This window comes from Drosophila ficusphila, unplaced genomic scaffold (genome assembly GCF_018152265.1).
Source record: "Drosophila ficusphila isolate 14025-0441.05 unplaced genomic scaffold, ASM1815226v1 contig_286, whole genome shotgun sequence".
NCBI classification, from domain to species: Eukaryota; Metazoa; Arthropoda; class Insecta; order Diptera; family Drosophilidae; genus Drosophila; species Drosophila ficusphila.
In genome coordinates, this window is record NW_025064189.1 from 4,002,386 (window position 1) to 4,026,839 (window position 24,454).

Sequence of the window (24,454 nt, forward strand, 5' to 3'; positions counted from 1 at the left end):
CGGGTTTGTTTTTCTGCTTTTTACGCTTTTATGGTTTCGGTTTCTTTTCGGTTTATCGTTTTCATTTTTGTTTTTGTTTTTCTTTATCCATTTTATATAATCATATAAAACACTGAGCTACAATACAAATATTGTGATAAAAACTTACAACATAACCTTTAATACATAAAAATACTTGCGTAGTCTACAAATCGTATCGTTATAGAGATTTTCTTCGTGGATCGATCGATCGCCCGCTCGTCTTCTCCTGCTTCTTTTCTTGACCTTCTCCTAAATTGTTTTCACTGCTTCTGTCGCGCCTCAATGGGTTCTGTATTCGTTTTCGATTTTTTTTTTTTCGTATTTCTTAGTTGTGTGAGTTTTACCCTAATAAAAGATTTCATTCATTCTCCCATCTGTGGCTGATGACTTTTTTATTTTATGAGAAGTTAAAAAAAAAAAAAAAGGAAAACAATAAACACAGAGGAATCCGTGAATGAATGAGAGGCGGCCGACTGGATAAGGGAGAAAGTGTTAGATTAGGAGAACGAGAGGGGAGAGTGATCTCCCCGCGGAGAATTCTTCCAGTTCTTCCGCTCCGTCTTCTCCTTTGATGTTTGTTGTGTTTTCTATGAGTTTGTCGTTTGTTTTTGTTGTCTGCAGCGTTTTTAATTACAGTAGAAATTATGTTTATATTTATATATATATTTGCATAATCAATATCATTAAATTAAATTGTATAAAACACAAGACAGTAGAAAAAATAATTGAGGCGTACATAATTTTGTTTCAGTGGACGTACCAAAAGAATATACATAAGTAGTTACACAAATTCGTACAAATTAAATGGTAAATTTTGTTTCGTATGGATGGCCGAGTATTTGTTTTTGGTTCGAATTGGTTTGTTTTTTGTGTATGGGGGTGAAACACCGATGGATCAACGCTCTGAACATCTCATACAATGGGGATTTTGGTTAGCAAAATCATAATACACATACAATTACAATAATATTTATAGAAATAATATATAATATAATAAAAGAACCAACATACAGTTTTTATGTTTTGTTGTTTGTTTTGTTTTGTTTTGTTTTTTACACATCTTTATGCATAATGGGCGTATATAAGGTTTATGTATATAATTATAAGTAATAAATTTTATCCGCTTTGTTTAATTATTTGCACACGAGAATCAAAATTACTATTTGCAATCATATATATATAAAAAATAAACTTAATTGCCGTCATTCCGTTATATCATTCCTATACCATTCTCATTCTCATTCCCATTGCATGTCATCCCAACTAACCATCACTAAATGTCATATCATATCCTCCTATCGTACTGGTTGCGGATCCTTTCCTTTACTTTAAGCTTAATCAATTTTGGAAGAGTAAACAATACCATCGAGTTGCAATTGTTGCTGCATATGCTATATGTGTGTGTGAGAGTGTCTGTGAGAGTGAGTGAGTGAGTGTGTGTGAATGAGTGTATTATATAGATCGCTTTTGAATGAAAACTAATGATTAATGCGTATTGTATGCTGTTCTACACCTTCCTAACTTTTCCTCCTATCTGGCTTCACTCTTTTTACTCACGTTTTGCTCACTTGTTCTTTGTTCTTTGTTTTAATCGAGTTCTTTAACTAATTTTTTATAATTTCTCCCCCGCTCTCATCGCTTTCATTCATCTTCTTAATATTTATACGTATAAACTTTTATAATTTTATACTAAATGGTTTTTACGTTTTTTTTTTTTGCGTTTTCTTGAATTTTTTGCTTTTTGTTTCTTGTTCTTGTAATACAAACGTCATCGTGTAAATATATAAAAAAAGATGTCCAAAGTTTTTACGTTACGTTATTGTATATGCTTTTTTGTTTTTCTCATTACTTAGTGGATCGTTCTCTTGCTGATGGTTTTGCCTGCTTTTGCTTTACAGTTGTCCTAGTTTTGTAAATGGGTGTTTTCTTAATGTTGTTTTTTTTTTTTTAGTTTTTCGAGTGGTTTTCTGATGTCTGAATGCTTATATATGAGAGCGCAGCGCCTAGCTATATAGGGCCTTACTATATAGTATCGTACTACATATGTATATATATATAATGTGTGTGTATGTGGGTGTTTTTGTTTCCTTCGATCATACACATATACTAGATATATGTACGCATATAACTAACGGCGAATTTACTTTGTTTCCTCCTTCTCTTTGTTCTCCTCGGTCGACTCCTTCTCGTTTGACTGGAAAAGATTAAGGACATGGGTTAATAATCACAGTTAAATTTGATAAAAGACCAAAAGGTCTTTTTCTTATGAAATTCATTTCATGCTCTTGTATAATATTTAATTATATTTTTGATTAAATCGATTTAAGTGATTTGAAGCCTCACCTTGTCCTTCTCCAACTCCTTCTCGATCTTATCGCCTTCAGTGCCCTCCTGCTCATTTGATTTCTCCTGCTCGCCACCTTCCTTGCCCTCCTTGGTCTCTGGCCTGCGATTTGACAGGAAAATAAGTTTAAAAATGGTTCCACTCAAATGATTTTAATATAGAATACTCACTCTGGCTTGGGAATGTGCGCATTGAGGTCCAGCTTCGTGCAGATCTCGTCCCAGTCGGGGAAGCACTTGTCCTTCATGCGCGAAACGTGGCCAATCAAGTTGGGGCACTTCTCGGTCATGTAGTCGCGCAGCGGATACGCAATGTCCTTGGACAGATAGTGGAGCTGCGAGAGGACCGCAAAGGCCACCACGTCCAGGGTGGTGGGCTCGTCGCCGAAGAAGAACGGCTTGCAGTCGAGCATCTCGCTGAGCACCTTCAGATCGTTCTTGCCGAACTCCTCGATCTCCTCGGCGCTGTGAACGCCGATGCCATGCGCCTTCAGCTTCTTCGTGCCCTGGAACCACTTGTTGTGTTGAATAGTTGTTTGGCCGTACAACAGTTACGGATTTGGGGTTACGGGGGATGCACAAGCATACGTTACGGATTCGGGGTTTTTGGTTTTTTTGTGGAGGTGATGTGAGTTATTTTTTTATTTTGGGGATCGGGGGCAATACGCATTACACAGTTAGATGTTCAAAACCAAAGTAGTATGCAAAAAAGAACGAAAAAGAAAAAAACCATGCAAGAGTTAGTGGTAAAATAACGATTGTTTTCCTTTCGATTTCCCGTTTGGGTTTTGGGTTTGGTTATGTGAGAACCGATCCAGATATAAACAAATCCATCCCGTTAGGGATTTATTGTTTATGCCAACGGGGGTTTTCGGGATAAACTATGTGTGGGGATGGTGGTGGTGTTTAGAGTTTAATTCTTTTTTTTTTTTACAGCTAGGTGCAATATAATACGCCACCGCTTCCTTAGTTTCAATTTTCAAGTATTGTTTATTTACACTACCCATCCATCCCCGCCTAATCCACAACGCCAGCAAACTCGTGATTCTCAACGGTTTTCAATTTCGCTTTTAAATCTAAACAAATCGCGGATGTCGTCCGTTTCAGGAACTAATGAAGGCTCAGTTGCTGGCGTTGTGGAAATTTCGAGACCGATTACTTAGAATTAAAAAAACATAAGTCTCTACTTGTCTAGCGAGCATGTTCCGTTTTTCACTTTCACTTAAATTGTGTCACAAACAAAGGTACTGTTAGAAAAATTCTATAAAAATAGTTTAAACCAATTGCTTTATGACTAGAATTACATATATGTCAAGGAGTGTATACAATGATAGGATAATATTTATGAATGCTAGTAAAAAAACCTACGTATGTAGAACAAATTACAACAATGACCAAAAGTATGCAATGTTCCAATGAGAATTCTAATCAAAATTATACAAAATTCAGAGAAAGTGAAAATCGTGGACTATGATCATGAACTCCTAAGTAGTTGAAACTATCCAGTTACCTTGCGACCAAAGGTGATCTTAAAGAAGAAGTTCAGAATCGAGTTGGGCAGCCGCAGGCCGAGGGCGTGCTGCAAGTTGACCTTGTAGCCCTTGAGCACATTGTCCGGATATTTGGCGCGCCAGTAGAAGATGATCCAGATGAGATGGTTCTCCAACATGGCAATCGTGGCGTACGACACGTTCCTCTGCTCGGCGGTGAGTCCCGAGTCCAGATTCTTTTCGTACTTGGACGACAGTTCCTTGATGATAATGGCCGAATCGGCGATCTCCTCTCCATTCAGCTCGATGAAAGGCAGTTGACCCTTCTTGGAGCGGAAACGCATCTTATGATCGACATTCTGCAAAGGGAAAGAACACGTAAATACATTTTATTTTTTTCGTTCCGTCTTCGGATGAGTAATCCAGTAAGGAATGTGTGGGAGTGGGCGATTGTTTACCCCACCCTTTATCTGCCAGCAGCATTCCGGCTTATGCAGTGAAAACAAACATTACCTTACTTGGTCATTAAATCGACATTTGTTAGTTTCCAAGAAATATATTTGTGAAGCAGAGTACCATAGAAACGGGCAGGTAAGGGATTTTGTAGGATCTTATACACATTAACATTTTTGAATCTCATCTCCTCAGATACAATTAGCAGGAAAAGTCTTAGGTATGGTAAAAGAAATTTGTGGGGTCAAAGTTTTCAACGGTTCATAAAAAGCTTAATTTTTATAACCCAATAACAGTAGTTTCTCTTGTTCAGTTACTATCTATCTTCTTCCTTTCAGACTATTTTCCTAACATACTAAAAAAGAAGAACTAATCACCATCTCAAGGATACTCATAAATTTACAATGACCATATGGAAAAAGGATGTGTATTTTTTACACCCATGACTAATGCGAAATATAGTTCACTCCCCCGCAAGAATTCCGGCCGTTAGATGGCGCTCATGACATACATCTAGCCGGCAATCGTTTGTTTGCGTGTGTATTTCTGGGCATTTCCTATGTATGCCAAGCAGATGCTGAAAAATCAACCACTACTCTAAAAGCTAGCTGTACCTCCCAGGAACCCAAAAACCCAAAACCCAGTCTCGAAAGCAGAAAAACCCACCCAAAATCCAACACCCCTATAACACACACAGCGGGAGGGAAAACGTCGTTCCAATTGCCCGCTATTCGAACATTTTGACATATTCCAATGCCTGCCCTTCCAGTGTGTACACACGTCCGCATGAAGCGTTACCGTTAGCTATGTGACAGTTATAGGCGGGTGTCCGGTTTGAACCTTTTTTCGTTTTCAGCTTGGCTGCACAAATCTACATAATAATTTCTAATTAGAAACAACGGCCATAACAAAAAACGAGCCGTTGGCATATTTTATGCTTTCGCGCCCTCTGCCAAAAAAGGGAGAGGCAGGGTGTGGTTGTCGACCAGAGAGGCAGAGAGAAAAAGGAAAAGAGAGAGCGACCAGAGAGATTTTCGCCTTCCAGCGGCAGCATCGCAACGCTCTGCAAAAAGGGTGGAGTCCGTGTTTTTGTCTTCGTCTCGCATTTTTCAATTCCAATGATCCACAAAAAACGGCAGCCTATCTGCTGCTTCTTCTTCTTTAGCTCCATCTTCTTCTGTGCCCACGCACAATGCAAATATTTCATTTTTTATTAAATCATTATGCCAATTAAGGCAATGGCTCCCCTTATTTTTTTTCTCCAGTGTAGTCAGGCGAAAAGAAGCAACAGCAATGCAATTATGCAGCCTGTGTGTGTGTGTATCCACACCCTTGCACAAACATCCCACAGAGAGCGAGAGCGGGAGAATTGCGCTGGAGCGAGTGAGCAACAACAAAGGCCGTCCACTGTGTGTTGTTTTAATGCAAATATGCGGTTTATTAATTAAAACAAAGGCAGCAACAAAAAGTAAAACAAAAAACGACAAAACCAAAAAAAAAACTCCATTTCCTCTCAAACACACACGCAAACATTCGCACATGTACAGTTGCAGCAGGAGAGATAGCAGCGTTGCCAGAATGCCTTGAAAGTGCAGGCTGGCAATATTGCAGAAATGAAATGGCGCGCCAGCATTTCCATTTGAATTTTAATCAGTTTGTGCTCGTTATATGCATATGGCAGAAAAAATGTAAATTAATTGCACAATCTACAAGCGCGACACCCAGGAATGCCAGCAATGCGGGCCACCGCCTCAAAAGCGAAACTTATGCGTTGTTGTTGTTCTCGTTGCAGTGTTTATTAATGGGCGCCGCCTTCAATGTGGTGTGAAAAAAATATGCATTTGGTTTATCATCAATAAAGAAACAACTTCTGCTCTTGTTTACACTGATGAATGTGTATACAAAGGAGAAAAAGAAAAAATGCACTCGAGCAGCGGGGGGCATAAAAATCAACTGGAGGGGGGAAAACTGGCTTAGTCAGTTGCATTTACAGTCACCCTCCCTTTTTATGATTAATGCGCTGCAACAACAAACCAGAAATGTCAAAGGTCTCCAGTTTGTTGAACTCTTTTATTTTTTGTGTTTTCGGCTGCCTTCTTATCAGTAAAATGGGAAATGGGAATAATGAAAATGGAAAGTAATTTCCAGCTGCGGGCTAACTGACGGACTGTCAATCATAATTGCCTTTACTCCATTCCACGTTCGTGGAATGCAACATATGGGGGCGATTGCTTATCGGCATCTGGAAAGGCATCAATTAACATTCCTCGCAAGAGGCTCGTTTTTCATTAACCAATGTAATTAATAAGATTAAACAGCAATTGCGTCGCCAGTTTTGTGCGGGTGACCGCACCCATTTCTCCCCCAGCCATACAAGTTTTTCCTCTACTATATAAAAATATGAAAAATATGCAAACCGCATCGCGCGCTTTAAAAGTGAAGAAACCGAAAAAAAACAAGCTAAAATGGAAGGCACCATTGGAAGTCGTTGACAGTTGTTTGTCTGCCTCCCCCTCCCACACTATTACAGCTACTTAACGGATAAGAAAAGGAAAGGAAAAAGGAGGAGAGCGCGGCGGAGGAGAGGGAGACAGCTATTTCTGAGACCATCTTAAACTGCATCAATTTTTATTAAAAGCAATTACAATCTGCTGCTGCTGTTGTACACAGAAAGAAAACATATTGGCATTCAAATGATGTATTTACTTTTCTTAATATTGGTATGTAACCAAGATTATAAGCAGAACAGAAAAACAAAGCATAGGCCATTAAACTTCTGCAAGCAAAGCTCGGGTTCAAACATTCATTTTACACACCTAAGTATCAAAATTCATATCTTTTTACACACATATTAAACTGTAATTTAAGAATCTGGCTTATATTAAAATATCAAATTTTCTTTCAGTGCAAAAAAGAAGTCGAAAGAAAAGTGAAATAAAAAACAGTGCAGCAACAAAAGACAAAGAGCAGACGGCGAGAGAGGGAGCGAGACAAAAGGAGAGAGTCGGCAAGTGCAAAATTTGAAGCACGACTTTTGCAAGTGATGGAAGGGGCTGTGGGGGATTGGAGAGAGGGGGCAGTGTGGAGCATAAAGCAGCGACGCAGCGTCGGCGCACACACAAATTTTATGTATACGCTGTACACACACACGCACACAGGACCAGGGGCTACAGGTTCACACACACATGGCGGTGGAAAAGAGAGGGCAGGCTAAATGTATCCCTTTTTCAGTTACGGGGCAGGGCAGGTCACACACACACAGATACACGGGCAGGCTTAGCACACCATGATGGCGGCGCTGGTTCTCTCTCTCTTTTCCTCTATTCCTCTCCCGCAGGAGCTGGGAAAAAATCTGTACCGCAAAAATGCTTTGAAAATCTGGAATATCTAGGAGATTTGAGATTCTGTTGGGAAATCCAGGGTATTTTTGGGTTTTCTTAAGTGATTTTTGGGTTTTAATGGGTTTCCGAAGGGTGATCCTAATATGATACTTAGATTTTCGGGGTTTTCATTCAACTCACCTCGTATTTCAGACCCACAAGACGCAGCCAGGTCTCCACCTTTAAGCAATAGGGCGATAAAGAGGGCAGCAGCGGGGTGCGGGAGAACTGGTACAGATAGATGATGTCCTTCTCGAAGTTGGTCTTGTGCACATTGAATTTCTGGGCGGGCGGGGCTTCCGATTTGGCAGCGGCTGGAGCGGCCACCGCCTCATCCTTCTTGGCCTCATCGTTGTTTTCCTGCTGTTTTCCGGTCTCGTCCTTCTTGTCCTCAGCAGACTCCTCCGCCTTCTCCACTGCGGGGGCGGCAGCTGGAGCCGCCGCAGAATCCGCTGGCGGGGCTGCCGATTTTTCCGGCTCCTCTGACTTTTCCGACGCCGCCACTGCGGGCGTTTCCTCGGCGGGTATTTGGGCCACTTCGCTTGCCATTATTTTTAATTTTTTTTCTTACTTTTCTTTTACTACTTTTGCTTTTGCTAATTGAAGTTGCGCTTTCTTTCAGCTAACAGATTTCGGCTTCGCACTTTTCCTGCCACTCGCACACATACACACACGCGGGGAGAGAGAGAGAGAAACCACCACTGCGCTTCGATTCGAACTCGGATTTAAGTTCCACGACAAAATGCAGGACCTCCTTGGCTGGATGCGATTTAAATTCGGATGGACTCAGGAGCCGTTTCGACCGCAACCGCTCTCGGGAAATTGAAATTTTCAAATGAGCTCGAGATTCGAAATGGGAGCGGACCTTAGAGCCAATGCTACCAAGTTAGCTTTTTTCACGTCAAATTTGGCTATTTAATAGCCGAATAAAAGAAACCATTCGATTGGCGGGAACCTGTTTTTCTGGCTATTTACAATCGACTAAGAGCCCTGGTATGATGGTATCGATACAAAATTAAACTTGTTTATCAACTTCAAATATAATGATATGGGAAATTATCGTTCCTATACAATGTTCATTTGAGGTCACGCAAAAGGATATAAAGCGATGATAATTATTTTTAAGTTGACAAATTGTTATACTAATAGTAACAAAATCACACAATTTTTCTAGAAACTGTTACCACCCTTAACGTATTTGTACCATCGCTAGTACGATACTTCCGAAAGGGATAAGCCCATCTCCATCACATATTTTCACAAACAAAGATTTGTTTAATTTAATAAAAACGCAATAAAGTAAGAACCACACAAAACTAATCTAGGCGAAAATGGGAGCTGTTTTGGGCCTTTGTTCGGCCGCCCAGGTACGTAAATCGATAAAATAATACTAGCCGTTTAACCGGATTATGACCATAAGAAATTTGGTTACAAATCAATAAAGGCCATATGTTTCTTGGAATTCCCCAACGTTTGTTGGAAAACCAAAGTTTAGATAATGAAATTAAATGAATTTAAATTTTAAATGGGATTTAATATATTACAATTATTAATATTTGTAGTGCGCCATGTGCTGCGGAGGCACGGCAGCCAGCATGTGCTGCTCCGCCTGTCCCAGTTGCACCAATGCCTCCTCCTCGCGCTTCATGTACGCCTTCATCCTGCTGGTCGGCACTGTCCTGGGTGCGATTGCGTTGTCGCCCGGTTTGCAGGACACCCTGAAGAAGCTGCCCTTCTGCATCAACTCCACTTCCACGTACAGCTCCAAGGCCATTGACACATTCTCGGGAGGATCTCTGCAAGTCGACTGCGAATACGCTCTGGGTTACATGGCCGTCTATCGAATATGCTTTGGCATGGCCTGCTTTTTCGCTCTCATGTCGTTGATTATGTTGGGGGTGAAGAGCTCTAGGGATCCGAGATCCCACATCCAGAACAACTTTTGGCCACTGAAATTCCTGATCTGCTTTGGTGCTGCCATTGGTGCCATCTTCATTCCGGATGGTTCTTTTGGCCCGGCCATGATGTGGGTGGGTCTAATAGGCGGTTTGGCTTTCATACTCGTTCAACTGGTCATCATTGTGGATTTCGCTCACTCGCTGGCGGAGAATTGGATAGGTGAGTCATGTTTATTCAAGAAATACAAATAATTCAACTTGCTAATTTGTTTTCTCTTTTAGAGAGCGCTGAAAACAGTCGTGGTTATTATTACGCCCTGGCGGGTGTCACACTCTTGGGTTATATCTTATCGCTGACTGGGATTACTCTGCTTTATATCTACTTTACCACTGTGAGTTTAAATAATCAAGATTATTTGCTTGTTTTGAAATGTAACCTCTGCATTTTTAGAGTACCGGCTGCGGCATCAACAAGTTCTTTATCTCTATAAATCTCATCCTATGTTTGGTGATCAGCGTTATTTCGATTTTGCCAGCTGTGCAGGAGCGTTTGCCACATTCCGGTTTATTGCAGAGCTCCTTGGTCACCTTATATACGGTTTATCTGACCTGGTCCGCAGTGGCCAACAATCCGGGTATGAAATGTAACACAAAATATGTAGAAATCGCTTATATCTCTTGTAAACCCTTTAGAAAAGGAATGCAATCCTGGAATGTTTGGCTTGATGGACGGTTTTGGAAATGCCACCACCACAATTGCACCGCCTACTCCGTCCCACAACTCCAAGGTTACCTTCGACACCACCAACATCATCGGACTGGTCGTTTGGTTGCTGTGCATCCTGTACAATTGCATCAGCTCGGCTGTGGAGGTTTCCAAGATCAGTCACGATAATAGCGAGAAGCGTGGTATGTTTTCTGTGTCCATTCCCTGTGCTCCGTCCGCATTCGCAGCCATTACCGCATTTCCACAGTTTTCCACCATTCGCATTCGATCGCCTCCTCACTTTTCATTTTCCTCGCTGTACAGAAAAAAAAAGAAACCCCAAGCTAATACTGGTTATTAACACTCGTTTGCTATTGCCGCTTTGTTTTCTTGATTTATTTTCCGACTAACCAAACTAACCCAACCCGGTTGTTCGGTACTTGAAACTGTGTGAAACAAATGGCCACCTGCCGTTCCTCTTTGCACTCTGATTAATGTAGTTTTAACAGAAGCTCTATCAGACACAGAGGCTGGCACGGATGCCAATGGAAAGCCGAGCACGGACACCGAGACCGAGGGCGTCACCTACTCCTGGTCCATGTTCCATGTGGTCTTCGTCTGCGCCTCGCTCTACGTCATGATGACTCTGACCAATTGGTACAAGTAAGTGGATAATCGAAACTTATACATTACACGAGTTTATCTTACTTCATTAATCAATTTTTCTTTTAATTTTCAGACCCAACTCGGACATAGAGCTCTTCAATGGCAACGAGGCTTCCATGTGGGTCAAGATCGTCTCCAGCTGGCTGGGTGTCTTCATCTACGGCTGGAGCCTTGCCGCCCCAATTATCCTCACCAATCGCGACTTTAGTTAAGCGGTTTTTAGTGTATTACTTGTCTAGGAATGGTGCTTAACCAAGCAAAAAGAGAATGCCAAAATGGAACGAAGAGAATTTAGTTTCTGAAACTGAAGAAGATTAATCACACATAATTTTGACTCTTGGTGTCTACTCATTGATCTTATTCTCCAATTGCAACAGTTATCAATATGTATTAAAAAATTAATCTATGAGTATAATCTATATACAAATATAATGAAACCTAACCAAATTATTGATTTTGTTCTAAGTGAAGACTTTCTTTCGGCACAGCTTCGCTTAGTCGTTCGAGGGTTACAGATGGGCCAAGGATCTCCATCATTTCCGCCACTCCAGGTCCTTCTTTTAGGCCACTTAAAGCTGCTCTCAGGGTTTTCATCATCACCGGGAATTTGATGTTTTCTTCTTTAGCAAAGTTTTTCAGCTTAACGTTGAGCTCATCTTTGTTAAATTCTTGGTGTGCTTTAAGTACTTTAAGTAGGCTAATTAATTGTTTGGTTGTCAAATCCTTTAGTTGAAAATCTGAGGGTTTTACCCACAGGAAACTCAACTTGCTGCTGGTCAAATCTTGGAGCAGTGTTAAACGCTGTGAAGACCAATAAAGGACATCCACTATGTGATTCTCAGCTAAATCCAAGTTGGAGCTAAAGTTGAATATAATTTATAACTTTGTTTCAGACAGTCATAACTTTTTACTTACTGCTGTGGGTAGGCTGTTTTTACCAGCTCTTGAACTTCATTTACCAAATTTAAACGGCTTTCTTTATCCGATAAACGTTGTGCAATCTCCAAACGATTTAGATCATCCAGAAGCTCAGGATTTAGTCGACTGGGATGAGAGTTAACGCGTTCTATATGGAACTGCTCGTAGAGTTCCTGCATAGTAAGCAATTGCTGCTTGGCATTGACCCTATGCTCGAATCCTCCGCCCGCAGAAACCACATAGTTAACTAAAGCTTGAGGAAAGAAACCCCGTTGCCGAAAATGCTGGATGCCAATGTCTCCTTGGCGTTTACTAAGCTTGGTGCCATCTGCATTCACGAGAAGCGGCAGGTGACCAAATTTAGGTGGTTGCCAGCCAAAAGCTCTGCCAGAATTGATGACTTTTAGTACATGAGAAAATGTTAATACTGTCTATTAAAACTTACTTGTAGAGCAGCAAATGCTTGGTGGTGGATATCTGCCACTCGACTCCCCGCAAGACATGTGTAATGCCCATCAGATGGTCGTCAACCACGTTGGCAAAGTGATAAGTGGGAAACTGATCGCTTTTCATAACCACAGGATCTCCCTCGGTATCGCTGACATTGTGATGCACCTTGCCGTAAATCAGATCATCGAGCGGTTCCTCGTGATCCGTCAGCTTGAATCGGATGCAGTGGGCCGTTCCCTTAGCCAGGAGTGAATCCACTTCCGTCGTTGTGAGATGTCGGCACTTGTTATCGTAGCGTGGAACTTGCCGGGTTCGCAGCGCCTCCTTACGCAACAAATCCAGACGTCGTTCGGTGCAGAAACACCTGTAGGCGGTGCCATTTTGCAAGAGTTCCTCAATGGCTTTACTGGTAATAAATTGAATATATATAAACCCATTATCTAGCTGAAGTTATCCTTCAATCACCTGTAGATATCCGTCCGCTGACTTTGTATGTAAGGTCCCAGTTGACCGCCAAAACCTGGTCCTTCGTCGATTTCTATGCCCGCCCAGAGAAGATCCTCCACCAGCCGTTCACTGGCACCCGGAACCAGTCGCGTTTGATCCGTATCCTCGATCCGGAGTAGGAATTTGCCACCCAAATGTCTGGCATACAGGAAATTGTAGAGGGCTGTGCGCAATCCGCCCAAATGCAGGTAACCCGTTGGACTGGGAGCAAAGCGGACGCGCACCTGGTTGTGGGCGTGGCGTACGAATTGCTGCAGCAGGAATCGCTGATTTATCTTCAGCATTTTTATTGAGGATATTGTATAAAACTACTTTTGCCGGTGTTTGTTTACATCAATCAGCTGATAAATAACAGTGCTGTTATTATACTGTTGATTTTACAGAGTGTTAACATTAAAGGGATTGCTTAAAAATTTTCTGATTGGAAGAAAACAACTGCTTGGATTTATGTTACCATAAATTTTTGTTAAAAGTAAATCAATTAAAGTAGTTTTTTGAGAGCTTTATTTAACAAAAATGCACTTCTTTACAAGGGGAATCAATAAATAGCAGCAATTTCTTGTTTGTGAACATTCGGCTTAGTTGTAAGTATTACACGGCTCAGGTAGGCTGGCGTTTGGATTCCTATTTAATGGAGCAGTTCGCCAGCTTGCTGGACAGCTTCTCGCCCTCGGGCGTCAGCAGGAAGTTGTCCTTCCACACGGCCAGTCCATCGCTGTTGGTCTTGAAGTCGGCGGAAAGCTTCTCCCACACCTTCTTCTTGGGGTTGAGCTGCTCGTCGGGCGTGCCACTGAATCCCTCGAAGGCAAGGCGACTGCCGGGAGTGGCATTTGCTGGCAGCACAATTGGTTCCACTACCGTGTGATCAGCACTAAAAAGAATCAAAGAAAAACATGAATAACTAATTTAGAAAGTGCCAATAAATAAAAACCCACTTGGAGGTGCACAGGACCATTCCCTCGGATAGAATGCCACGCATCTTCGATGGCTTAAGGTTGCACAGAACCGCCACCAGACGCTGTTCCAGCTCCTCCTGTGTGACAAACTTCACCAGACCACTGATGATTGTTCGGGGCTGCTCCTCCGCTAAGTCAATCTTCAGCACATAAAGTGTATCGGCATCTGGGTGACGGGCCACCTCCACTACCTTGCCCACGCGGATATCCAGGCGATGGGGCGCATCTTCATCGATTCCAGCAGCCGGAGCAGCTCCTGCCTTTACTTTAGCAGGTGGTGGGTAAGCAGCAGCACTCAGTTTCCTAAAGTAAAAGAATAAATTACTTATCCTTCTTTATATAAATTTGTTCAATATTACTTACTGCAGTTCTGGCTTCTCAAAGGCCTTGCGAATAGGATCCAGCAGACGATTGATGTACTTCTCCACGGTGGCCTTCAGATCACCCGGATGCAGTTTGTCCTCTGCGTAGTATTTCTCCAGATCCTCGTACTTCAGGAAGGTAACATCCCCACCATGTTCCGCCTCTCGGTTGACCTCGAATCCTTCGCCTTCTTTAAAAAGCGAGAACAGCACGTGCTTTACGAAGGACAGCAGACCGTTGTCGGCAATGTTTCCTGGCTCACAGAAGGCCTTCTTAAGCTTCTTCTTCACGTTGGCCGGTGAGTCCAAAAGGTCGATTTTGGAGTCTTCCTCGGATGAGGACATTTTGCCACCAGCCAAACCGGGCACTAAAAATGTATAATATTAAAAAGATAAATAATTGTAAGAGATTAATATTTATAAGTTAAACAATCAGGAAATTTCCTAACTTATAAATGATATTATCTGCAAGGTTAACGATAATGATTTAAAATTATTAAAGGTAAGACCCAAGAAGTCAATACATAAATACCCTTCCCTTTTACAAACTCTATTTGTAATCGATGACTCACCCATGGGATTCATGAAGTGGATGCGCTTCTCGTAGCCCAACTGCGGCAGGTACTTCTCCGAGAAGGTGAAAATCTTGCGCTGGTCCACGCCACCGAACTGGGCATCGACCTTGAGGTACTCCTCGTCCAAAGCCTGCAGTCCGGGATAAAGCAAACCGGAGAGAAGTGGGTACTCCACCTGCTTGACCACCTCGGCACCCGCCTTTTTAGCATCGTGCTGCGTGACCACGGAGCTGAGCTTGTAGACATCCAGGGTGTACTCCTTGGACAGTTGGTAGTCGCTACCCTTGACGAACTTCAACTTGTCCAGCGGAACGCCAATGGAACTGAGCATGGCTTTGATGACCTGCTCGTAGTACTGGGTGCGCAGCTCCAACAGAGACCACGGGGCCTTCATGTTGTCCAGATAGGCGTGCAAATCGGCAAACAGGATCGTCACCTCGCATCCTGCCTTCAGGAAATCGGCGATCTTTGACATGGGCACAAAGTAGGCGACATGTGGCTTGCCCGTCGTCGCTGTTCCCCAGTAAATCTTGAGATCTCGCTCTGCCAGGATCTTGGTCAGCTTGTCATCGCCGAGCGTTTCCTGCAGGTTGCGCGTTATCAGCGTTTTCTTCTCTGCGGGCGTTATTCCGACCATTTTTGCAGGATTTTATGAGTCTTTCGCGTGCGAATTCACGAAATTGTTGCTGGGAAGAGGAAGAGCGCAACTGCATGCGTGGTGATCAGCTGTTCGGGCATTAACAGCGCAACTTAACAGTAGTGCTGCTGCGGCAGCTGGTAAATGTGCAAATAATTTATAAAGGCTAAAATTAAATAAGGCGATAAAAAAACACAAAAAAAATTGTATTTTTGTTATTAATTATCATTATTTAAACGCACATCTATTTAATTTTATGTTTTAAGTAAATTTTGTTTTTTTTTGTTGAAAAGTAGCCAAATTTAGCAGTAAAAGAGCTAAGCAGTCATTTTCCCCAACAGTTCCTTAACATTGTCTTACTTAACATTTCTGTTATATTCAAAGTTTCAGCAGCTGGTCACACGAATTGCGAAATTGCCGCGTGCGGTTTTGTTTATAAATACAATTGGACCAATTGGCGAAATTCCTCGTTATAATCGACCAGACAACCAGAAGGATTTTTCGCCAACGAACCATTCAGGATGCCCGTGGTAGAGGGTAGCGATCTGGTGCTGTTGCAGCGACGTCGGCAACAGGTGCGCAACATCTGCATTTTGGCGCATGTGGATCACGGGAAGACCACTCTGGCGGATTCCTTGGTGGCCAGCAATGGCATCATTTCACAGCGGATGGCGGGAAAGCTGCGCTACCTGGACAATCGAGCGGATGAACAGGAGCGCGGCATCACGATGAAGAGCAGCAGCATTTCTTTGTATTACCAGGAACCAGAGGAATCCGCTGGTAATCCGGACTACCTCATCAATCTCATTGATTCACCCGGTCACGTGGACTTTTCCAGCGAAGTATCCACGGCAGTTCGTCTATGTGATGGTGCCATCGTCGTGGTAGATGTGGTCGAAGGCGTGGGTCCCCAAACTCGAGCTTGCTTAAAGCAAGTCTACGAGGAGCAACTAAAGCCCGTCTTGGTTCTCAACAAACTTGATCGTCTGATCCTAGAGAAGCAGATGGATCCACTGGATGCCTACTTCCATTTAACCCAAGTCCTCGAGCAAGTTAACGCCGTTTTGGGTAGCATTTTTGCCTCAGATATTTTGGCCAAAGAGGATATAACCAAAAAGGATAACTATGAGTCTGCCTTGGAGGAAGTGGATGACTCGGAACTATATTTTACACCCACTTCTGGTAACGTTATATTCTGCTCCGCCTATGATGGCTGGGCTTTCTCCGTTCGGGATTTCGCCGCCATGTATGCCAAGCGTTTGGAGATGAATCGCAAAGATTTGGAGCAGGTTCTCTGGGGCGACTTCTACTACAACTCGAAGAAAAAGGAAGCTTTGCCGGGAGCTCAGGAGAAGGCCAAGAAACCCATGTTTGTTCAATTCGTTTTGGAAAACATATGGAGTCTCTACGATATTATAGCCATTAGAAAGGATAAGGATAAGCTGCCTGGAATAGCTGAGAAACTGGGTCTCAAATTGGCTGCCAGAGATTTGCGTCTCACAGATCCCAAGCTGCAAATCAAGGCGGTTCTTGGACAGTGGCTACCCATCGACAGGAGTGTCTTGCACATGGTAGTGGAGCATGTTCCGCCACCTCACAAAATTAGCGAGGAGCGAGCACAAAGATTACTTTATCCTGCGAACGTGGATTTGAGTTCCCTGCCGCCGGAAACATTGAAACTCAAGGAGAGCTTCACAAGCTGCGATGCCAGTAGTTCCAATGTCATTGCATTTGTGTCCAAAATGACGCCAGTTCACATAAGCCACTTACCCCAGAATCGACCCAAGAGGCTAACAGATGAGGAGGTGCAGCAGCGCAGGGACGAAGTGCGTCGTCGCATTGAAGAACGGAAGCTGCAAACTGAACAAACGGAGCTGGAGAAGATCAGTCAGGGCGTGGAGCAGCTGAGCACCCAAGTGGAGGTATCTAAAACGGAGGAAGAACCAAAACCCGAAGAAGGCGAGTCCAACGAGTTTGTTTTCATTGCGTTCGCCAGAGTTTTTAGTGGCACTTTGAAACGCGGCATGGAGCTGTTTAATCTGTCGCCTAAGCACGATCCCCGCCAGCCGACGCATCGCAAGGAGGAGGAGGCTCCCTACGCCAGTCGTGTGACCATCGGAGATCTCTACATGTTTATGGGCGGTGAGCTGCAACTGCTCGATGAAGTGCCTGCTGGGAATATCGTGGGAATCGGTGGTCTGGAATCCCACATCGTTAAAACAGCAACTTTGAGTAGCAGCTTGGACTGCACCTCCTTCAGCGAACTGAGCATCATGGCTACTCCCATTCTCCGCGTGGCCATCGAACCCGTTCAACCGCAGGATATGCCCAAGCTGGTGAAAGGATTAAAGCTCCTCAACCAAGCAGATGCCTGTGTCCAGGTTTCTGTGGCTCCGACGGGCGAGCATGTGATCACCACTTTGGGCGAGGTCCATGTGGAGAAGTGCGTCCACGATCTGGAGCAGAGCTACGCCAAGATTAAGGTTAATGTTTCCAAGCCGATTGTCTCTTTCCGGGAAACTATTGTTCCCGCTGCCACGGTGGATATGGTTAATGAGGCGATTGTAAAGACGGCGGAGGATAAGGATGTGAGCAAGAAGATCGCCGTTCAGCAGACGCTTAATAAACTTGGTACCCTTAAGGTGCTAGCGGTGCCTCTTCCAGCAGAAGCTGTGGAGTTGCTGGAAAAGCACTCGGAGTTCTTTAAGGTATAAGTTACTTATATAAAATATTTATACATAATGTAGTAAATTATATTCCTTTACCACAGGAACTGGCTGCCATTCCTCGTAATCAAGTGCTCTCGGAGAAATGGACCACTCTGCTCGCCTCCATAAAAGTAAAACTGATAGCAGCTCTGCAGGATCTGCAATTGTTTGGTTTGAGTAACCTAACCGCCGAGGAGCTTGTGAATCGAATCTGGGCTTTGGGTCCCCGTAACTGTGGAACGAATATCCTACTCAATCTTACTGATTACGAGCAGCCCGACTTCTGGTCAAGTCACGCCAAGTCCTCCGATACGGATATTCGTTCCAAGACCGACCCGCGCAAGGATTTCAATAGTTCGCTGGTGAATGGCTTTCAATTGACTTCGGTTGCGGGTCCTTTGTGTGAAGAACCCATGCAGGGCGTTTGTTTTGCGGTGCTCGAGTGGTCAATTCAATCCGATGGAGAGGACTTGAACGCCAGGGGTCCCTTTTCCGGTATGTCGCTGCGGAAATCATGCGCCATATTATTGTTTACCTTAATTCCCCTTTGGGTTTTAGGTCAGGTTCTCACTGCCGCCAAGGAAGTTTGTCGTCAGGCGTTTCAAAATCAGCCACAACGATTGGTTACTCCAATGTACAGCTGCAATATTGTGGTCAACGCGGAAATGTTGGGTGAGTGGATTGAATTTAGATATAGAAATTAGAGTTTTAATTTAAAGTCAACCAAAACATTTAGTTAAGAGTGTCTAAAAGTCTTTTTGGGATACAAATGTTTAATTCACAAGAAAAATAATCTGAAACCCACCATAATTAAATTATTTCCCACAAATAATATTTTTAAAATAGTATTTTATTTAACTACTAGTAAATGCAGCTTATTGTCTAAACATAAATAAGCAACTAAATTTAGGTTACATAATTTCGGTGATGGTTTTTTTGTATTTTATAATCTTTTCGTTTAATTGGTTTCCGTTTTTAAGATAGTTTCCAGTTTCGCACCTAAACTATTCGTTTAAATCTTTAAATATTATTTTAAGAAATTGAGGCCTTGTTACGCTTAAATGCAAAACAAATTAATTAAACAATTATTTCGATCGGGCCCGGGCACGTGTAATTGTTTAATTAATTCGTAAATTGTTTTGTAAATAAATACATGTATAAATATATAAATTAAGAGGGGGTGGTACGCTGGTTTAGAAATGCCAAGGGAAATGCCTAAAAAAAATGTTTTTTTTTCTCTTTCTTTTAAATTAAGAAAAGCTTAGCTAATTACGTTACGTTACGTTACGGTAGAACGTTACGTGACGTGAACGTGTTGCTCTCTTTTGAAGCCCTTTTTACTTTCGATTTTTCTCCTCGTTACTTCAGTCACAGTTGTTGTTGCACAGTTTTCTTTATCGCCGGAAAAGTCGCCTTGTGCTATTGAAATTGTATCTACTAGGATTGGTTGGTTGGTATTCCCGGAATATTCCCCGGAACTTAGTCCCAAATGATGCTCTGCTGGAACTCGAGAACGCGATCCCACGGGAATTCCGGCTCGAAGTCGTCCGTTTCGGGCAGGGATCGTCGGGCGCGACTCTCGACGGCTGCCTCCTCGGCCGTGTTGATCGATTCCGCGGGAAGTGGGGCAGCTGGGGCCGCCGGTTCCGCCTCCTGTTCCGCCTGCAGCGTGGTCCTGGCCTCCTCCTCGCCCGCCGGAGTACTGCTGCCCGGCTGCTCCTCCGTTCCGGTTCCCGATCCACTCGAAATCGCCTCGATGGGCGGCAGATCGCCGCGTCGCTCGTTGTTCCTGCCGTAGTTGCTGCCGGGGAAGTTGTTGATCGAGAACTGATCCGGCCGGAAGTTGGCCGAACTGTGGCTACTGCTGGTGCTCTCCGGTCGGTTGAGGTACTGGTACGAGCTGCCTCCTCCGTTCTGGAAGCTCTGATCCTGCGGCTGGTAGTTCGAACTGATGGCCGAGCTGCCCGAGGAGCTGCCACCGCCGTAGATCGGTCTGCCGTAGCTATCCTTCTGGCCACCCAGTGTAGTTCCCACCGAGGGACGGTAGAAGGGCTTCTGCAGTTGGTACCTCTTCGGTGGCTGGTTGCTGGGCTTGCGTACTGAGTATCCGGGTTTCACGCACATCATGCCAAAGACTCGGATTCCGGGAACGCTGGCATACGTGGGTTGGTCATGGGCCATGGGTCCCTCTGAAAAATTTTGAGGATTTCAATTTAGAATGGGGTATTTACAGGAGGTATAAGAGATGAAATTAGGATATTCTTATACGAACACAATTTAATATTAAATATACAATTGGAAGATAAAATTCTTAAAGTTCTCTTTATAAAAGTTCAAAAGCATTGTTTATCTTAAATCATAAAACATTAACGAAATGCAAACCTCTTTACAAAGGCTTTTGCCCTTACGTTGTTATTTTTCACTCAAATTTAAAGATTTTAAATGGATGATCTTTATTTTTTTAGAACATAAAAACTGAAATTAATATTTAATTCAAAATGGCACTTTTAATGCCATAATTGATATTTTTGTCATTTTATTGTCATTATAAATTATTTCTAGATAACCTCTAAATTTAGAGTGTACTATTTAATAGTTTAATAACCTACCCATCTTGAAGTGATCGGGACAGCGACAGATGACCAGGTAGTGCGACTTGCCAGTTCGTGTGTTTTGGAGCGCCAGAAGGGACCAATCCTTGGGTGAGCGGCACTCGCGCATTTCGGTGGTGGCCTCGCAGGTTTTGGCCAACGTGATGGCCTAAAAGTGGAATAAAAAACCGTAGGTAGTGAACAAATAGGTGGCTTAAAAATTTATGGAAAAAAAAATCAAATATAGTCTTAAGATCTCTGCTGGAAGCTTTATTAAATTTTAAAGCCCATAATTAGTGTACTCAATTTTTTCTTACATTTGTGAACACACAAATCTTAGGTGACATCCTTAATAAAAGAAAAGAAAACGAAATTCTCCTATGCCTCTCAAATGATAATTATAAAATACACATACTACTTTTGAAGTTTGTAATATAAAAAACTCCTTTAGTATCTCATTCTAACAGACATAAAAAGACAGAAAAGTAAAACCGCTTTATGGTGGCTGTAATATTTTGTTTTAGTGCAGGCTGTCTAGACGGCAGACTCGATTTAATAGTTCGCCCATTAGCCATTCACTTTGGCCCACAGGGCAGGAAAGAAAGTTACCCCGATCCCGATTTGGATCCCGATCTCGATCATGACTCTAAATTGAAAGCTAGCATGCTAAACGCTATGGACAAGCTGTCACTTAATACGGGGCACAAAAAAAAAAAAAAAAAAAAAACTCGAAAAAAAACAGGAGCAGCCAGCGCCCAAAGCTTTGATTTGCTGAACTGCCAGACTTTTAAAGCCGGTGGGTTGGTTCGAACACTTTGTTGGCCAAATTGCTTTTAAGTTTGTCCGCTTTGCTCCGCTTACAATTGGCCAACTTGATTGTCCTTTAACTGATTTACAGCCTGGGCTACTGTTAAAGCCGAGCAGCTCGCCTCGCCGAACGTTAATTTGATTGACTCTTGCGGCGCTCGTTTGCATGTCAGCCAATTGGGGGAGAAAAAAATGTTGGAAAAATCTTTTCTTTAGTTTTTTTTTTTCTCCTATTTTTTTCCTACCGATTTGCCAGCCGCTCGCTTCATTGGCTGTGGCATTCAGGTTAATGTGGTCCGCCCGGGCGTTCCAGTTTTTCCTAGCGCCCCGCTCTTGTTTTCTGTTTTCTGTTTTCCAGCTAAACGCATTTTCATAATTTGCTGTACAGTTCCGGCAGAGCACAGAAAACAGAAAACAGATAGAAGAGCGAAGAGCGGCAAGTGTTGCATTTAACGGTGAAGTGAAGTGTAATTATGACAATGTCTGGCACTGCCCACACTCCACCGTACAGTGGAGCACTACTCTAAGCGACCGAGCGAGCACTCCACGCGACCATTAAGCCATTAGAAATGCTTTTTATTATTTAATTTATTTGAACATTTTTCCAAGCAACGCGCGCTGTTCGCCGTTCGCATTTATAACTCAATTAAACGTGAGGAGAGCAGGAGAGTTGGTTTAAAAAAAAAATCGAGGCGAAGGAGCAGATCATGGCCAGGCCATAAAGCAAATAATATTGCTAACCGCAGGCACTGCCCACAAGGTGATTTTCCCGGCTGACCTGGCCAATTTTAATGGGCCTTCAGCTGGCTGGGAGCTGGCGAGGCTGGGATCTGGGAAGCAGATCCTCCGAAGCGAAAGTCTGCTGCAGTCAGAAATCAATTTAACGATTCGGTGATCCAACAAATGAGGCTCAATTTCGATGCACTTGCGATGCGGAGATCTTCAGCTGGTCGAAATGATATACTGCCAGCACTTCCAAACATCAGACATCGTGTTCTTCATTAATACACCGGTGATTTGCGGAATTCGCAATTGATTTCATCAGGGAGTGGTTCGCCTAAGAAGCACTCATCTGCTCTAAGTATTCAAATGGTACACCATTTCGATAAGGGTGTGAAAATGGCTGGCAATGCAATCCCAACTTAATAAGAGTGGTTAATAAGTGTTTCACTTAATGTTTCTACTTGTATGTAATTCTTTCTGATTCTAACAAAAAGAATACTAAATAAAACTTAGGAATTATCAATTATTAATTCAGCTTTTGTACTCTGTTATAAAAAAGTAATTACTAGTTTAACAGTTTTCCTCTCTGCTTTCTGACAAGTTTTCCTAAATCAATAAATAATATCCATAAATTATGCTCTGCCTAAATTATAGTTTACAGATCAAAATACTTTCAAAGAAATCTATTGCTGACCAAATCAATAGCTGAAGTAATTTTATAGTTATTTCCTCAAAAATTGATCTTCCGGCAAATAAACTTCCTGAGAACTTCAATTTCAGAAAACGAAATTCGTGTCTTTCGCTGGTGATCTTTGGTATTGAACCACTGGTCTCATCTGCCATTAATTCATTTAGAAAGAGATCAAATCATATTTGTGGTCAGCTGCAAGAGGATTTTTGACTTCCCAGTGATCGAGAGAGTCGTGAGTCGAGCGAAAACCAGCAACTAACCATTGAATTGAATTGAATTAATGATCCACCGAGAGTGATCTAACAAATGATCTAGAAATGCATTCCGCCAGTTCCACTTTCGGTTCCCAAGAGATCCCACAGTCGTGGCCAAAAAGCAATTATCTAAGTAACTCGTAACTGGGGATTCCTACTCTTCATTCTGATTTCAGTCAGAAGTCAAGAAGTTAACTTACCTTCTTCTTATTATCGCCAACCAATTTTGTGGTATGCTGATCATCTTCATTCAGGCTGGCCGAGCAGGGATCACGATATCTGCAAGTGAGTGTTCAGGGATTAGATTTCGCATTCGGATTAATTAGATCCCAGCAGCCAGTGACAAGTGGGTGGGGATACCCAATCTAGCAGCTCACCTTGATGGACAGGCGCACAAAGGTTGCGTGTAGTTGAGTCTCACGTAAACCGCATTGCAAACCTGCTGAATGGCACACTCGGGCAGCAGATAAATGTGCTGATTGTGCGGATAATAATGATATTTCGTTGGTTTCGCTGTCGCCGTTTTCTGCAAAAAATAAAATAAAAAAGAAGTATAAGATTTTAGCTGCTGTTGATTGATGTGGCCAAAAGGGTTCGCCTCCCAATCTTCTATTTGGCTAGCAATTAAAACTGGCAGTGCAACCCTTTTGGCCAACTGGCAAGTGTTTGCTTCGCAGTCAAGGTGTCTTGTCGAGGCGTTAAAAAGTGTGTGTTTGTCTACTGCCATTTCAGGCGGGGATAAGGTGCGAAATTGACGCTCCCTCGGGTGCGGCATTCCCATTCCCATTCCCATTCTATTCAACTCGCCCTGTCAAAAGTTTTCTTCTGCAACAGTTCGTCTTTTCGTTTTTCACAGAAGTGTGCGAAAAACATAAAGCATTGGTTTACACATGCTTACCAGATTGGTAAGGTATTTAAAATGCTTTCTGAGGTAGTAAATAGGGTACTTAAATCAATGAATGAGTATTAAAATTATATAGTTAAAATGAATCATTTAAAGAGATAAAAAACCTAATGAATATTATAATATTTTCCTATTAATGGTTAGCGGGTAGCTAAATATTATTACATTTATAATAATTGCGGAAGATGTTTTAGAATTTAGTATTCTGCGGAATGGTTATTTAATTAAAGGGTATTGAAATTAGCCAATCTTCAAGGATGTAGACTGTTTTGCCTATATTTAAAATAAACGAGCTATAAGCTTCTCCAGTTAAAGTGTTACAAAACAGAAGTAAAACATGAGAGCCGCGGTGAAGAAGATGGACTTCTAGCAACCGTTCGAGAAGCACTTTGAGCCAAGAGGAGGCGACTCCAG

The 24,454-nt window shown here is 42.6% G+C and overlaps 6 protein-coding genes across 11 annotated transcripts in view; 2 read left to right on the forward strand and 4 right to left on the reverse strand.

Moving 5' to 3' along the window:
* Positions 1–315: 315 nt before the first annotated feature.
* LOC108089469 (failed axon connections) lies at positions 316–8,532 on the reverse strand. 2 transcript variants are annotated; one of them, XM_017187722.2, is made up of 5 exons: positions 7,829–8,532; positions 3,875–4,213; positions 2,536–2,879; positions 2,365–2,467; positions 316–2,215 (listed from the first exon to the last, which is right to left on the reverse strand). In XM_017187722.2, exons 1-5 carry the CDS (start codon positions 8,234–8,236, stop codon positions 2,162–2,164), a joined length of 1,248 nt encoding a protein of 415 aa, XP_017043211.1. In that variant the 5' UTR covers positions 8,237–8,532; the 3' UTR covers positions 316–2,161. The 2 variants fall into 2 exon arrangements, with proteins under 2 accessions (XP_017043211.1, XP_017043212.1); XM_017187723.2 differs by having other exon boundaries at positions 2,536–2,870; positions 7,829–8,531.
* A 372-nt stretch (positions 8,533–8,904) lies between these two features.
* LOC108089468 (serine incorporator 1) lies at positions 8,905–11,404 on the forward strand. Of its 3 annotated transcripts, none has more exons than XM_017187719.1 (7): positions 8,905–9,054; positions 9,250–9,805; positions 9,868–9,977; positions 10,037–10,220; positions 10,279–10,494; positions 10,792–10,954; positions 11,031–11,404. In XM_017187719.1, exons 1-7 carry the CDS (start codon positions 9,019–9,021, stop codon positions 11,167–11,169), a joined length of 1,404 nt encoding a protein of 467 aa, XP_017043208.1. In that variant the 5' UTR covers positions 8,905–9,018; the 3' UTR covers positions 11,170–11,404. The 3 variants fall into 3 exon arrangements, with proteins under 3 accessions (XP_017043208.1, XP_017043209.1, XP_017043210.1); XM_017187720.1 differs by having other exon boundaries at positions 10,801–10,954; XM_017187721.1 differs by having other exon boundaries at positions 10,813–10,954.
* LOC108089467 (probable glutamate--tRNA ligase, mitochondrial) lies at positions 11,401–13,155 on the reverse strand. The gene is made up of 4 exons (XM_017187718.1): positions 12,791–13,155; positions 12,321–12,731; positions 11,873–12,259; positions 11,401–11,816 (listed from the first exon to the last, which is right to left on the reverse strand). The coding sequence occupies exons 1-4, from the start codon at positions 13,114–13,116 to the stop codon at positions 11,405–11,407; spliced, it is 1,536 nt and encodes a 511-aa protein (XP_017043207.1). The 5' UTR covers positions 13,117–13,155; the 3' UTR covers positions 11,401–11,404.
* A 164-nt stretch (positions 13,156–13,319) lies between these two features.
* Positions 13,320–15,435, reverse strand: LOC108089627 (tyrosine--tRNA ligase, cytoplasmic). The gene is made up of 4 exons (XM_017187991.1): positions 14,723–15,435; positions 14,152–14,518; positions 13,768–14,091; positions 13,320–13,703 (listed from the first exon to the last, which is right to left on the reverse strand). The coding sequence occupies exons 1-4, from the start codon at positions 15,360–15,362 to the stop codon at positions 13,457–13,459; spliced, it is 1,578 nt and encodes a 525-aa protein (XP_017043480.1). The 5' UTR covers positions 15,363–15,435; the 3' UTR covers positions 13,320–13,456.
* Positions 15,436–15,770: 335 nt separating this feature from the next.
* Positions 15,771–24,454, forward strand: part of LOC108089375 (elongation factor-like GTPase 1) — an 81,649-nt gene continuing 72,965 nt past the window's right edge. For all 3 annotated transcript variants that reach the window (XM_017187553.1, XM_017187554.2, XM_017187555.1), the window contains exons 1-3: positions 15,771–18,070; positions 18,133–18,565; positions 18,629–18,742. In XM_017187553.1, the coding sequence (XP_017043042.1) occupies positions 15,884–18,070; positions 18,133–18,565; positions 18,629–18,742 (2,734 nt within the window). In that variant the 5' untranslated portion in view covers positions 15,771–15,883. The remainder of the gene's footprint in view (positions 18,071–18,132; positions 18,566–18,628; positions 18,743–24,454) is intronic.
* The window catches only part of LOC108089377, a 29,244-nt gene continuing 23,689 nt past the window's right edge, over positions 18,900–24,454 (reverse strand). Inside the window, exons 2-5 of the mRNA XM_017187556.2 lie at positions 23,514–23,662; positions 23,337–23,415; positions 20,680–20,830; positions 18,900–20,259 (exon numbers count right to left, since the gene is read on the reverse strand). Coding sequence (XP_017043045.1) covers positions 19,550–20,259; positions 20,680–20,830; positions 23,337–23,415; positions 23,514–23,662 — 1,089 coding nt within the window. The 3' untranslated portion in view covers positions 18,900–19,549. The remainder of the gene's footprint in view (positions 20,260–20,679; positions 20,831–23,336; positions 23,416–23,513; positions 23,663–24,454) is intronic.